Genomic DNA, 16,119 nt, shown 5'->3' with positions numbered 1-16,119 from the left:
GGTTTTACATGTAGTGCTCAAGACAAATGTCAGGCTTGCGGTTTTCCTTTTGCTCTTCTACACAGATGTAAGTATTCAAATCATACCAAGACACAGAAGCTGAAATGCATCTGGCAGTATTTTCAAAAGAGTTCAGCACTGAGAAATTCACATGTAACTAGCTAAATGATTTGTTTGGTTTTCCTATCTCTCAGCTCGTGATCAGTTACTCTGATATTTTGGAGAGTTGATTGTGTGGGATTATCTCTGATCATTACCCGCAACGTTTTATCATGTAGGTAATCTGGGCAGAGACTCAGCATGTTAGAAGGAAATAGCCAGATTTTGAAAAGTGTTCAGGATCCAAATGTCTGAGAGAATAATAGGAGGATCAAAACGAACAGAAAAAAAACAGAATTTGCGTTTGTTTTTTCAGTTGTCTAAGCAGGAGTGGTATACATTTTAAAGTGTAGCTTATATGTTTTATACCAAAGGCTTTAGAAAATCTGGCCTGCTGATGATAAACCAGAACTTGATTACAATCTCATATGCAAGGGGAGAAGGCTTTTTGGAAATAATATAATTTGTCTTACATTACTGCCCTGCCTTGAGCGTTATGCTACAAAAAAGCAAGTCTGAGGCCAAGGCAATGGGTGTTATTCTTGTGGCTTCTATTACCACTCACCAAGCTTTTGGTCACAATTTTGCACAGCACACTGTGCACATGTGCCTACTGGCAAGCATGCTTAATACATTCCCGTGCTCAGACTCTTAAAAGGCTTTTTGCCTTCCTAGGAAAAGAAAAGGGGGAGGGGGGGAAACAACCCAGCCACTCATGGAATTTCAGCTGAAAGCGTGTAGTTGTGTGATAATATTTTGCAGGTTTCCTGTTTAATTTGTTCAGTGTGTTGAGCTTCCATGCAGATTAACTATACAATCAAACACTGAGGGTGAGGAGATTGCTGCGCTTTGCCAAACTCACCAAAGCCTAGAGAGAAGAAGTTATCTCCAGTCGTACGTTATCAGTGAGTCTTTTAAGCAGAGGGAATATGGAAATGTGTGTTCCTTATCTGCAATGCTATTATGCAGGCCGGCAGATGTACATTCCTGAAAAAATTGCTAACAAAATGACAGCTACTCAAGCCATCTTAATAAGCAGAGATCTAACACCTTGCATGCTTTTGCCTGGTAAACCCTTCCAACAGTGCAGGACTTATGCTGACACAAGTGCTGCGCTGCTTTGTGAGGGCTTGTCACAGCGTGACAGCCCTCTCTCGCTGTTGTCGTCCCTGTTGCTTTCTTAGAAAGCCTGTCAAACCAGGGGAGGTCTCTGGGTCAGAGAGAGAGGTCCTGACTGGGGAGTGTGAAAAACTTGGGGTTAAACGTGAGTGCTTTTTTGTGTGTCTAATTGACTCCTAAAATGTGAGGCCCTACTGGGTTTCAGCACAAGGAATACAGTTAAAGTGGATCCACGGCACCTTTCATTCAAGCAGCGACACTTTTGGGGTGCTTCCACGCTTAGTTTCCGCTGTTTCTCTTCAGGATGTGTCTGTTTTCTTTGCTACCTGGCCCTTGTCATTCTGTGATGGGTGGCACGTGTGAGGGCTCTGCTGCCGCCAGCCCGGAGCTGCTCACACCAGCGCTGCCCACAACCTGACCCGCAGGAAACGCTTCCGTTTTCACGGTACTGTCCGACTAAGTCATCCTGTCCTGCGTGGCACCTTAACCTCCACCCGTGCAGAAAGTGTTTTCCTTGCCCTTTCTCCCTCGTTCCTGCCAGCAGCGGGAGCGGTGCTGCATGACAGGCCCAGTGGAGAAGCAGTGGAAAGGAGCCAAGCTGGCAGGAGATGCCGCGGGGAGAAAGGGGGAAGAGGCAGAGAGGCAAGCGGGGAGGGAGGTGTCGGGGGAGAGCAATGTCTGGTTATCGTTATAAGCATTTCTGCCTCCTTTAAAATCGTTTTTAACCCTCAGACAAGGTCCTGTCTTACCAGCGCTGGAGAAACTGGCACAGACAGTGTTGAAAGTCAACTGCCTCTTGCACCAGTGGAAGCTGTAGCTGATCTCAATCCAAGCACATAATGCTGTAGTTTTATCAGCACGAGATTTCTCATATGCCTGGCAGGTCTGATTAGCTCTTGCAAAACTGCAGCTGAAAGGAAACAAACATAGTGTAAATGAAAAGGAGAAAAGAAAAAAGGAGAAACAATCTCTTTTCTGTCATGTCTGTGAACAGCTTTTACTGCTTTCCCTGGAGAGCCTGCATGCTTGGACAGCGAGTTACTGTGAATTAGTGAGGGTCACTGCCATTGATTAAATCCTCTTTTATGTTTCCTGGTAACTCCTGAATTATGGCAAGAGTTGAGCATATTAATTTAACACTTTTTTTTTTTCATTGACAGTTCTGATGGAGGAAAAAATCTGCAAGTCATTTTGAGCAGATAATACCGAATTAAAATAAAATTCAGGAACAAAATGGCATCTCCCTTTTATTCCTGGTTTCACAGTGCTATGTTGACAAGAAAATCAATAACAAGTTGAAGTCTTAAGCACAGAAATTTTGATTTTGCAATTGTGGCTATTCTCTTAATTTATGCACAAAATGGACTAAGACTATAATAAGTGAAATATATTAAAGTAAGGAATACTGCCTTTTTATTTCACACCTCTGCAGCTCCTTTTCTTACGTAGTGACCAATACTGTAACCTTAACTCTTTAATGGCAGAATGAAACTATCAGTACAAACCTCAGTAGTAAGGCACTGTTAATTAATGCTAATTATTTTTGCTGGAAAATGTAAAGATTGGTATTTTTCAAAAATTCCTTCTCTCTTTTGGTTAAATGCCTGAATATTTACACGTGTGTGCTTATGTAAATGTATGTATATATATAAATACACACATACTCAAAAAAGTGCATATATTTAAACATATTGGTTTCAGAATGGTGTGTGGGCATTTGTTTTGCAGAAAGCAAAAATTGTTTTGGTAGTGTTTTTGGAACGTACTGAAATTTCCAAAATTATCCTTTGGGGGTTGGAAAATGGAAACCAACATGTAAGAAGACATTCTGGGGGAGATTTCTTTCTGGTCATGAAGTCCGGGGCCTAACCTGACCCATCCCAGTGCTACCCTGACACATGTGCCGACCCATTGTGTAAAACCTTGGTTGATGCCCTCCACAGAGAAGGTCTCCCTCTTAGATGTTTTGCTGATGTCTAGCCTTAAACTTCCTGCAAGGGACTTGTTTTCTGCACCAGCAGAGATACAGGGAAAAAGTTGTTGTCTTCCTCTTAATCAGGAGTTTTTTAATTATTGAATTACTCCGTCTTCTCCTGGTGGCCCAGCAGGTTCCACCTCATTTGCTCACTCACTGCAGACCACTTTTTCCCAACCACCGTTGCTTATGCTGCTCTGCTCTGGGCTCAGTTTCCAGGGGAATCAGGCTTTCCTTGGTTTCCATGGGCTTTCCTGGGATCGAGAAGGTTGTCTTGTGTATGGGACAGGCCATGCTGCTGTCTGCAACAGGCAACTGCTTATTGGGCATGTGTGTATCCAGTTCTTTGTACACGCTTCTCATAATTATGGCCATGGTGGTGCTGCGCGGTTTTTGTGTGATTGAAATAATAATTAAGGGCAATTGACGTCAGCAAGTCTCCACAAAACCACAAGCAACAGATACCAAAACGTAATCAAGCATGTTCCAGTTTGTTAAAACATTTTCTTGTACAGTACCGTATTGGAGACTTGTTGGTGTCCCAATGAACACTCCTAATCAGCATGTCGTGGAGAATCATTTGGTCAAAAAAACAAAACACACTGCATCTAGAGGTGCTGCAAGGGGATACTGGCTCCCCAGAGGTACAGACCAACAACAACAGGGTGCAGCTGAGCCAGAATGGACTCACAAGCTATCACCCATCAGCTGACCAGCTGTAGCTCCCCATATTAGCTCTCCGCGGTTGTATAGTAAAAGTGTTATCTTAAGCCCCAGAGGAAGTAAGGTTAAACTAGGTGTTTTACCTCAATACCAGAGCATGATAAAGGCTGGTTTGCAGCTAGCCCACAGGGTAAAATGAAGGGTAGTGTCTCACAGAGGGACCGCATCTTCTCGTGAAGCCTGTGCTCAAAGATCAGTACTGGTTGTGGAGTATTATTTAACTTAGAAAGCCCTGAATGGTTTGAGATTTACTGACACAAGAAACAGTATTGCTACAACGCAGTAGAAACTGAGATGCGTCAGCTGGAGCCCTTCAGTGTGTGGGAGCCATTGGCTGAGCCTTTTCAATGCAGTGTCCCCTTCTGGGTCCAAAATACCCTTAATTGATATTGATTCTCTTGATGGGCTTCCAAGCCCATTGTCTCTTGCCTCAGGGAAAGGATATGGCCAAGCTGAGGTTTGAGGTAGGTGTATAATGTGGGTTATAATGTTTGGCTGGAGCAAAAGTCTTTCCCTCAGATTAGGGAAGCTGTCAAACTTATATTTATGCTTTTAGCTCTCTGTCACATCAGTTGCACCTGGAGCCTTTGGATAGCCCCTGACTCATAACAGTCGAAATAAACAAAGCAGCAAGACATCCTCCCTTTCGCTGTTACCTACCAAGGCTGCCTGCTTCAGTGTGCTGTCATGCATCTAGGTGCTCACGATCAATTAAGTGTTGTTAGTGCTTCATACTGTATTCAGAAGCAGCACTTTAGTTCTCACTAAGGCTGCATATGGCTTGCAGGTTGTAAGACCCATGTAGGAGGACTCCAAAGGGCCAAACAAGGCTGTCAATTAAGTGCGCCTTTATGCTTTAGGGATGATAAGTAACCTTATTTTACAGATTTTTGTGTAGAAGCATTGCTAGTCTTGCTGGGGTTTTGCTCGCTGTTAGCACTGTTTTCCCTTCTGAGGATGGCCTAATCACCAGCACGTTCTTTTATTTCTTTAGCGGTGCCTCCCAAATTGAAGGAAATGAAAAACCAAGAGGCTACTGTGGGCCAGAAGCTAGTGCTAAGGTGTGAAACCACTTCAGAGTACCCTGCGCTCAGATTCAAATGGTTAAAGAATGGAAAGGAAATAACCAAAAAAAACAGGCCTGAAAATATCAAGATCCCCAAAAAACAAAAGTAAGTACAGAGACATATCTCACAAGCTGGGTTGGGAGGGATGGGGAGAGCTGTTCACCAGAACACAAGCATTGAGGTTGTTAATTGCAGTATCACAAAGCTAAAAGCTGTGAGTTATGGAGGAAGAACATTTAAGGAAACAGACACTGATGTTATTTTTCTTGACTGTATGGATGAAGTGGTAGTATGGTATAAATATTTCATAAATAATTTTCCCTTTTCAATTTCTATTTATTTTCTTATAGCCAAAGGCTATAATTTTAACCAGTAAACCTTGGAGACAGGCCATTTTTAAACTACTGACAAGAACAGAGGTACCTTATGCTTATTGTCTAAAATCCAAGAACATTTAAAATCATCAAAGCAATGCAGATTTGGAAATATTTTTGAGATTTGCTTTGCAAGCAATCTAGTCTTTAAAAGGGTCTGAATGCTGTCTGCGTTATCTTCGAATGTCTTATGCAAGCTTGCAGTAGTCCTTTACCAGAGGCATTCCCATGCATGCAGAACACGGCATGGGTCTAGCAGATGTCAGATGAGTAGCAAAGCCTGCAACTCGCATCCTCCTGACTGGGGAAAAGTGTCCCCTACATGTGACTGATGACCAGTGCCAAAAGATGGTATGGTGCCTTGTTTGTGCAGGGAAGAGAAGAAGTTACAAAATGTATTTTCTGCATTGAGGCAGGAGAAGGCTTTTGCTGTTTGACCTCTACTTTGTTGTTTAGGTTAAAAAGTTTTGACTGTGGCCACTTGTCTGTCAGAGGAAGCTATGAAAATCTGTTTGAAAACAGCCATTCAACTCTCACTTCTGCTTTCAGTAGGCAGGGCTGCTGTCTGCTGCACTGGGCCATACCTTCCCTTCGTACAAGACACACGATTTGGCATGGGCTCTGCAAGAGATTTTTTCTTCCAGGGTGTCAAGTGCCCCCACACTTTTTGTCAGGTCTCATGTCATTAGGCAAAACAGCAGCCAAAATCAAACAGGCGCTTGACTTTTCAGAGTTATTCAGGTTGAAAACCAGGCATCCCACGCTCCCTTGCAGTTTCTTGTACCCCAGCCTGGGGCACAAGGTGAGGGAAGGAGGGGTGCAGAGCAGCATCGCTGCAACCCTGGTGCCACGGTCGCACAGACGGCAAGAAGGAACCTGTGATGTCTCCTTCCAGCATTTGCAAAATGGAGCTGTTCCAGGTGGCAGATAGCCTGGCAAATTGTCTGGACCCATTTGCAGGGCCATATGTCTCCGTCAGAGTTGTATTTTCAGTCTATTCTGTAAGGAAAATGTTCAAGTCAGAGCCTGGCCCTCAGCTTCCCCAGCAACACAGTGCTGCCTGTGAGGGGCAAACAGTGTTTTCTCCTCTTACATTTTGGCTGATACTGATTGACCAAACTCACTGGAGCCAGGATTTCACCTTCTGGGGCTGGGTTTTGTCGGTTCAGCATTGAATCACTAACCACCTTCTGCCAGCTTCCTTCTTTCTCTTTTTTTTTTTTGTTCCTCACGAAACTTTGAGGAGCTGGCAGAAGGGAAACTAGCTAGTAGCTATTGATTAGAGCATGCATGTGGAACGTGTGAGACTATTTTTCAGGTTGATGTGCCAAAACGTGTTTAAAATTGCCCAAAAGATAATGAAAAAAATATTTTTTTTTTCTGGAAAATGGAAATCCAAAGTCCTATTCCCCCACCGTAAGTGGGCAGAATGAATGCTTTGACCTGTATTTCACACTTCTGTGCGCTACCCCAGCCACAAGGGTACCACTCATTGTTGGAATTTCTCTCTTCTATTTTCAGTTTTAAAACATGTCAGTGTGGAACAGAGAAGCCCTTCCAGTTAGAGAAGTGAAAGTCACTAGATGTAAAGTAGAGGGGAACGACAAGGGATGTCTGCTGACATCTGAAGGATTTTCCTTGTCTTTCTACTTTGAGATTTTCGTTTTGGGGACTAAACCAATTCTTCTTTTGCTGTTTATGTATGCTTCCAGGACTGAGTAGATGTGAATAGCTTAAGACGAGATAGATTTTCTTTTGATAAAAAGTGGAACAGGCAAGTGTTTTAAAGCTAAAGTAAAACGGGGGAAAATGCAGTGCAAATGAGTGTATAAAAAGATATGCAGATTACAGTAAACAAACCCATATTAAAAAGATCAATTGCAAATGAAAGGAATATCAATGATCAAGGAGGTTTTTCCCCACTTATTTTCTGTGTTTTTTTCATGACAGCACATCGATAAATATTTGTCATATTTGTATGCTGCCGTATTGTTGCAACAAGCCTTTTAGTGTGAATTTTTTACTATTACCAAGTGTGGGAAACATCAGCTAAGCTGGAGTAGTTGTTGATCTGTCTGGGATTATTGTCTATTTTAAAGGTCAAGCAGCTCCATAAAAAGTAGGCTATGTTTCTGAAGAACCATTAGGATGCAGGCTACCACAGTCTTATTGACTCCTTCAATGCAAACACTTGAGAATAAAACTTTCTACATATTTATAAAAAACTCACAAAGTTTGTAAGTAGTGCCCACTGACCAGAAGTGACTTTTGGTAATGTCATATTTTGCAAGAAATCACCTTTCTCATTATGTGATGGCAGAATAAAACCTCTGCATTGTGGGGCAAAAATGAATGTTTCCGAGTTCTGGATATTTAGCTTTAGTTTTTTTAACAAATAGCAAAAATATCTGGCAGAATGAATATCTAGATAAAGTGTCTAGCTCAGAAATTGAAAATTAAGACCTTAGCTTGGCACCTGGAGTAGGCATAGAAAAGATAATACTACAGCTTGGTGTTTAGTGGGTGCATTTGGCCAATGTGAATACTACTGGTTCAAAAGATTTGCAGGAGTGGGGTAGATACTGACTGTGTCTTCCTAGTTTGTTAAAAGTTTAGAAGACTCTGTGGCAATGTAGGCTTCCTCAAAGCTTATGCTTCTGAAGACTGCCTTTCATGTAAGATGAACTCGGGGGATCACTCCTCTAAGCTCGCTAGGGTGATTTCAGGGCGGTTGATGCCGAGGGCACAGAGCGCTAACACGCGATGACGTGACAGTACAGCAGATGAGCCACACTAAATGACAGTGGAAAGTCAAGAGAAACTGAATGAGTTTAAATTTTAATGAAAGGCATTTAAAGCAATCACTTTTTACCTCAAATTTGTCGTGGAGTAAGAGCATGCAGTCAGTGAGTTTCTGCAGCTCTTATGATTGCTAATGATTCATGAGGCCATGTTTGATTGATTTGTGTGTCCAAGCTCTAAGCTACTCCTTTGTGTCGATGGAGATACTGAAAAAATCAGGCACCAGATGAAGGCTTTTGCTAACTAACCTGCCTGATAACTTTCCCCTGCTTGTCCACTTGTACTGGTAACATTTCATTTTCCTTCTCTATTTCAAACCCAGGTGAAGCCTGCACATTTTTGTTTTGGGTAGTGTGTTGTGCAGAGTCAGACTCTACTCATTACACGAAGAGGAGGCTCCCTTATTGGGGTTGGGTTTTTTGGACAGAGGGAAGGTGTTTGCCACTTCACCTAGCTGTGATGGCTGTGGATGCAATAGTGCATGAGAAAACTTTATGTGCAAGTGCCCTGTACCTTGGGCTTCATCCAAGCTTAGCCTGGATATTTGCCCGCAGACAGGCAATTCTGGATGACAGATGGAGACTGGAAGCAAAATGAATTCAAGCAGTCAGATAAGGTGGGCTGGAACTGCATTCTGTGGATGTATTTCTTCCCCTTTCATGTATGAATACAAGCTCAGCACGGTCATAGTGGCAATGAGCTAAAGATACACCAGAAGCAAATCTTATAGGGAGGGGCATTTTTTGGCATAGTATGGTATAGACTTAGAAAAGGACAGCCATTTAAATACAAAATCCCTTATCAGGGCTTTAAGTGAGTACTGTTGGAGTACTGTATTGCTAGGGAGCTGCTTCATTTACAGCCACTAATGAGTCATCTTTTGCTTGACTGTTTTGAATTCTGCCCTGATATGTCTCAATAATATTCTTAAAGCTATGGATATTCATATTATTTTTCCTGCTCTCAGAGTGAAAACTCCTTACAGAGTTTTTCTAAAACAAGAGTAAATTTGGCTTGTTAGAAGTAGATTTGTAAGAAATATGGTTGCTTCACCTATTTTAATACAACCTTAAGATCATAAAAGGAAGACACAATTCTTTCCATTTTTCCATAGGTATCATGTAAAACAAAAGGAATAAAAATACATGTTCAAAGTGTTTCATCTAAAAGCCAAGAGTGCCACAAGGGTAGTTTGCATCAATATTACTTAGTATCATACAGAGAGGAAAAGAGACTGCAGCAGACATACAGTGGATGCCCAAATAAAATTGATACAGATGGAGCTGTACTTCTTGCTTATCATTGGGTAAAAGTGAATTCCTCAAAAAACTGAGCCTGTTTACATTGCCTTTTTAAGCATCCTGAGGCTACAGCCTGCTCTCCATCTAGACAAAAGTCTGCAAGCATGGCTGAAAGATAACCCATGAGATACAGGAAATGTCCACGCGAGCTGTTAGGTGGTGTAGACCATTGCCAGACAGGCCCTCAACATGCTGTTGCAAAGGCAGGTGTGTGGATGGCTGGCAGGAATATTGAAGAACAGGCCGTTTTTAAGGTGGTATAAGCATAGCGGTTAGTCAGGTATAAAATTCCCGTGCAAAGAGACAGTAGCTTTCACCTTCTGGACACTTCTGTCAGTATCTCAACCACATTGTTCTTGTATATTCATGGTTTCCACCAGCTGGAGTCTGTTCTTGTATGCCATCTGAAATGCAGCCCAGTTAATTAATTCAGCATTGGGAACTGGGCTTCTAACATTGTCTGAGAAGGGAGCCCAAATAGTCAGCTCTTCAGTTGTTTACCGTTTGAGCAAACCTGAGCAAATTGCTGATCTTAGCTTGGCTGCTCCTCCTTCTTGCAAGCCCAGTGGCCTTAAGAAAGCAGTTCTCTTTCGTGACATGAGGAGAAACTCTTGTAATGTGGGTTTCTAGCAGAGCTGGGGTCCACCTGGCACACTGCTCTCATCTCAGGAGTGCCACAGTGCTGACTCCTCAGCAGCAGGACCTTTGTGTAAAGGCAGAGAAAGCTGAGCTGCAAATAAGCAGATGTTTGATAGCAGATGGGATAGTTTACTGTGCCGGATGGCTCGCAAGGATGGGTTGGAAAGTGGCATTGAACATTTTGGTTGCTCCAGAAGCCCCCCCTGCTACAGCAGACTTGTTTCTGGTCTGAACCCAGCCCTGCTCAATGCTGTCCAGAAGGGGTAACAAGTTGTGTATCTGCATGGAGAGTTAGGAGACTTTGCTGTACTGAAGCAAAGCAACTCCCAAAACGTTGCTTAGCTCATCACTCATTGCTAGACATGCTGGTGACTACAAGCTTTTAGAATGAAGAACCCCTGCCTCCTGGGGATGAGTCCTTTGTGTTGTTGTAGGCCGATAGAGGGAAGCCAATGCTCGTGCACTCTACTGAACGACTGTTCTGTAGATAAATAAGCAGGCTTTGCTATAGGCAAAATCTTCCCCAAAGTGCTTCTTTTAAACAGAAACTGGGAACAGCAATAATGTGTGTATTTTCCCCAAGCTAGTCATTCTCTGAAGTCTAGGTAATGGGATTATTGCCATCACATGAGTTGGGGACCCCTTGAATGACACCAGAACATGTTCCTACCAAATTAATGGGTAGGCAGGAGTTCTGCATTTTAAAATCTAATCTTAAAACCTTGGAGACTGATTAAATTATGTCTCTGAGCCAGGAACAAAATGTAGCTTCATGCAAATTGTGCTCCTGCCCATAATTTTTTGTTAGTGCTGGAGAATGATTTACTATTGGGGTTTCAGAGGTTGTTAAAGAGAGTGGTGTGTCCTAATCTCATGATTATTTAGTCAGATGTTGGAAACTACAGTACTTACCCAGAACTCTGCTACTGGCAATATGAACCTGTAGGAAAGGGTAATCTATTTTAATATTACACCCATCTCCGTGGCATCTGGATAGCCGATTCAGCCGAGAGAGGAAGGTTGTTTTTCAGATTTCCTTTAAGAACAAAGACTCCTCTCAAGCAGAAAAGCATAAACAAGTATCTTCATTTGAGTTCATTAATATGCCTGTTTTCCAGCAGCCTGTAAGAGAGAGATATTTTTTATTCTCCTCCCCTCTTTCAAACCTGGATAGTGTTAATCTGTCAATAAGAATGAAAGACAAGACTCTTTGTTGAGAGGAAAAAAAAGGGTGCATTAGTTGATGCAGTGACTATTACGCCAGTACAGGCTGTTTACATGTTTTTTCTGATTTCACAGGAAGTACTCTGAGCTTCACATTTACAGAGCCACGTTGGCCGACGCTGGGGAATATGCATGCAGAGTGAGCAGCAAACTTGGGAATGATAGTACTAAAGCCAGTGTTATCATCACGGACACCAATGGTAAGGCTTGACTCTTTATTTTACTATCACGTCCAGCAAGACCGTGTATTAAAGCTGCCACCACGACAAAGGGGTTTGGAGGAGGGGAAAGCTTTACAAGTGAAGTGGAAGTGGAAACACTGAAATCTATTAGGGGTACTAAGAAAATTAATGAGGCCTGACTTGTTTGCTATGTAGTTGAGGTGTTCGGTTTTCCTTAGCCAGACAAATGGGATGCCTCCTGCAGATCTCAGGAGAGATCAGCCTTTTCTGTCAGACACTTTCCAACACCAAGTCTAAGACACAGTCTAAGTAGTCAAGATAAGAAGAGGATGAAGGGAAGGGAATATTATTTTAATTCCCACAGTACACGTGAGTGGTGGAGGCACTATAGGCCTGTGGGGAAGCTTTCATTTAACGTAAAACATGTCCTAGTCTGAACTTCTAAACCAGCGCTCCTCTCTCTGCCTTTAAGTAATATTTGTATGGCTCTGATTGCCACGATTTTTACTTTCACAGATGTTGATAGGTTTTTCTTTTGATTTCTAAAATAATAAAGACAAAGGCATGAATGTATTTGAATGCATATTATTCAAAGGCATGAGTGTAATTTAAGTGCTTTAATTCAGGTATTGTCATTTAACTTATTTCTTGAGGAGCTGAGCTTCTCATGAGGCAGATAGCGTTCAGAATACCCAAATGATTTAAAATTATTATAGATTGCTATTTTTGCAGGGCTTCTTTCCATTTCATTTACAGGAGGTTCCAATTAATTCTGATGGAATTTCATGAGTATTTCCATTGTACGCAAATGCTTTAGCAGTACTGTTTCTCCTTGCTGCAGCATTGGAGGCTGCAGTTCAGCTGAAATCTTGTTTCTTAAGTGTGACATCAACTAATTCAGGTCCGATAATTTAAAGTCCAGTGTCCAGGCAGTTGTGAAGTATTAAATGAACATGCCCTCATTAGCAAAAAAAGCAGAAGTTCTGTGCATATCTGAGATGGGTTTAAAGATGTTGCTGCAATGGGAATTTACGAGGGATGCTTTTCTGTTCCATATTGGGCTCTGAAATAGGAGTTAGGCATTTAAATAAATAGAAAAACAAATGTAAACCTTTGCCAGTGGGACTTGTCTTTGGCTATCTGCTGCTTAGTAATCACACAGCGATTGCTCGACTGTATTCACTTTGTATATTTGCTGTTCTGTTTCATGAACTAAAGATTCTCAAGTGCTAAGATTTCATACTAGTTGTATGGTATTACAATCATGATCAGATGTCAGGAGACTGATATAAAAGATCAAATGTTATTTACCAGAATGTTATTAGGAGGGAAAAGGGGTAGGCGTCTCTGCATAGCTTTGTAAATGCTCTTAGTTTCCATGAATACAAATTTTGGTTGCTCATTATCTGCTTACATGGAAGGCTTCTATACCGTTTCCAAGATACTGGAGTTTCCAAAACTCAATTGTAGGCACTGTGCCTGTGCAATGATACAGATCAATGCAAAAAAAATGCTTGGCCGTCCTCTATTACTTTCTGAGACAAGGAATGGTGTCGTGGCTGGGGAGTGCATGTGGGACCTCATTCCTGTGCTTCATGACATGGATTTTTCAACTTCCTTTTGGGCTGTGCTGAATGACAGCAAAACACTCCTGCAGCAGGGAGACAGGAGCTTGGTTTTGAATGGAAACATTTGCAGGCAGGCCTTGTTCTGTGCATTTATAACTGATATGTTAGAATCTGTCTAATCTTGTTGTGAAATGTAAGTTGTTTAAAACACAGCCATGCATGCAAAATCCCTTATATACGGGGCAAACTTGGATCCAGTCTAAACCTGGCAGCTGGCTCTTGTCTGTAAAGATCTGAAGTGGAAACTCAGTGATATCTGAACTGGAACGTCTCAGTGATATTTTATAATCTAGAATCAGGCATGGCAGCATTCATTGGTTGAATAAATCAGTTGTGCATATTTGGTTGCCACGCATACGTCTGAGTACCCTCTGCTTATTGTTGCTTATAAACTACCAGTAAAATTTTTCCTAATTTTCCTCCTAATGATGGAATTTTCCACCTGGATTTGAGGAGCAGCATGGGCAACATCTGGTGACTTAAGAGCAATGGATCCCCAAGGCCTCAGAGGGCAACATCTGCTTCGCAAACAGGGACAGACCTCCTGCATGGGTGACCTCCTCACCCTCCCTTCCCCCGCATTCCCTGACCTCTTCCCCTTGCTAGCTTAATGACAGATTTGGGATCCAAACTCGGTAATGAGCCCTGAAGGGCAGTCATTACTCAGGTCCTATATATCTGAGGTCCTGCACTATTCATAAGAAAGAGAGAGTTTAAAAAAAAAAAAGAAAATAAAAAAAGAAAACCAGCATATTTAGCTCTTATTTGTTATTTCTTGCCAATGGGGTTTTGGAGAAGACCTTGGGGTCCAGTGCAGGCCAGGAGCCCTTGTAGGAAACTAAAGTATGGATATCTGAGAGGGCTGAACCTCTCAGGGTAGGCAGAGAGGTTGCTTTCTTCTACCTCCAGCACACAGGGTGACAGTGGGGTAAAGAAAGATGTGTCGGAGGGGCTGGCTTTCTTATGGTTGTACTGACCTGCTCTGCTATGTGAACCATAACTTTAATGATGACCTTTAATTTAATGACCTCACCTGGTCATGTTTATTATGTGTGCACAGCTATCTGCAAACTAGATCCTCCTTTCCTTTTATGCTCAGTGCTTTAAGTCTTAAAGGGTAGATAAGGTGATGGCATTTCTGGGCACGGGGTTATTTTTCTTTCCACTTAAAGATTAGTGTTTCTCAGTATAAAAATCTTGGGTTTAATTCCCTAGAATTTTGACAAACTTTAACTATTTTAGTTGAAATTTTCTTTGTTGGTGTATGACACAAAAGAGAACTCTAGGCCCAGACCAAAGGTCTGTCTATGCCTTGTCTCTTACATCAAGGAGCAATGGACATTAGGAAAAAAGACATGAAGAACAAGGCAAATGTGTTGGGTTTTTTCCCCAAGAATATGAAAAGCCACACCTTTGCCACAAAGGTCACGTGTCTGAAAATTGCTAATTTCAATTCCCTGCTCCAAAGCATAGAAAAATGAGTATTTCTCAATAAAACAATTGTAAAAAATTTATTTGTTGTTCTCAGTGAGCAGAGAGCTTTATTTTTCCCTGATCTCATTCCCAGAAACGGTAAAATTTTCTCTCATAAACAGTAATAGTCAGTGCAGTAGTAACCCCTGTCCTTGTTGCTGTTGCTGTTATTATTAACATTGCTGTTACTTAAACTGCCAGCTTTGCTCTTGTGCAAGTTTTTGCTACACATAAACACACACACACCCCACACAAAGTGTATTAACCTACACAGACTTTTGAATTTTCTAATTTTTACTGAAAGAAACATAAAACCTTGTCTATGGAGCCATATGTGTGGATTAAAAATGCAAGAAATATAAAAATGGATAGACAAACATGATTTTTTATCCGTTTTAATGGCAAGCAGTGGGAGCTATTCTGTTCTCTTTTAAATTTATAATGAGTATAACTTGCCCACAGGATACGAGCTGCCTTCTTATTTTCATTCACTCCTATTCATGTATGCTCCCCTAAGAAAGATTGTAATTGAGGTCAGAATAGAGGCATGAAGTTCTCCTGGAGTTGTATAAATAGTGCATGGATTTGCTAATGCAATAGTAACTGTTTTGTTGCATCCTAATGTGTCACTTTAGCCAGGCAAAATACTTGCAGTGAATTTTTTCATGGACTTTCTCATGAATACAAGACCTTAATAGATAACACTGAGAGAATACTTCATACCACAGCCAAAGCTTTCAATTTTGTGTTTAAAACTTGCTCACAAACCTCCTTATTTAGACAACTAGGTAAGTGACTTTGTTTTCTAAAATGTTGAGCGTGCCACAGTTCCAGCTGAATGTGGTGGCAGTCTTTGCCATTAAAACCTGCTGACCTAAATCTTTTGCCTCTCTAAGGATGTTTGCTGTTTGCTGTGTCCAGCATGACTCAGGGTGCAAAAGGGTGGATTCCTGCAGAGATGTTTCAGAAGTCAGAAGTCTGTGGTTAGAAGCAGCTGGATAACTGCTGGGTTGTGTGCAAAGTGTTGTGTGAGCGCTCATCATGCATGTCGGTGCAAAGTGAGACGAAATGCTCAGGTGATCTGGTCACGTAACTCAACTGTAGCCAAGAGGTGAGCCTTGGTAAATTCATTAGCTACACAGTCAGTGGACCATGCAAGCTTCTGGTTTTGCATCCGTAGGACTCGCAATGGTATTAACAGCTCCAAGTTGTACAGTAGTCAACAAGGATCTGATATTCGTAATCCATTAAACTTTAGTTTGCTGTTCCTCTTCCGAAGGTAGCCAGTGGCTTATCTTCGAGAACATAGCACAGAAATACGTAATAAAAACAACATCTTGCATGTAGTACCCATAGAGCATGTGGCCAACTATGAAATACTTCAAATGCAAGAAAAGTCCCTTCTACTCATACATTAATCCACTTGAGACTTGATTAAAGAAGGAGATCAGAGTATCTCTTCTCTCTATAGCATAGTTACATGTGACCTAGGCCCACAGTTTGTTGATAAACG

General features: G+C 41.7%; 1 protein-coding gene across 10 annotated transcripts in view; it reads left to right on the top strand.

Moving 5' to 3' along the window:
• NRG1 (neuregulin 1) overlaps positions 1–16,119 on the top strand; it is a 469,260-nt gene that overhangs the window by 316,680 nt on the left and 136,461 nt on the right. For 9 of the 10 annotated variants that reach the window (XM_074569470.1, XM_074569471.1, XM_074569466.1 and 6 more), the window contains exons 3-4: positions 4,911–5,088; positions 11,399–11,523. In XM_074569470.1, the coding sequence (XP_074425571.1) occupies positions 4,934–5,088; positions 11,399–11,523 (280 nt within the window). In that variant the 5' untranslated portion in view covers positions 4,911–4,933. Of the gene's footprint in view, positions 1–4,910; positions 5,089–11,398; positions 11,524–16,119 lie in introns of those variants that run through there. The other variant, XM_074569472.1, reaches the window with a different exon arrangement.

This window comes from Larus michahellis, chromosome Z (genome assembly GCF_964199755.1).
Source record: "Larus michahellis chromosome Z, bLarMic1.1, whole genome shotgun sequence".
Classification (NCBI taxonomy): Eukaryota; Metazoa; Chordata; class Aves; order Charadriiformes; family Laridae; genus Larus; species Larus michahellis.
Note: the sequence above shows the minus strand (reverse complement) of the source record. Positions and strands in the feature narration are given on the sequence as shown.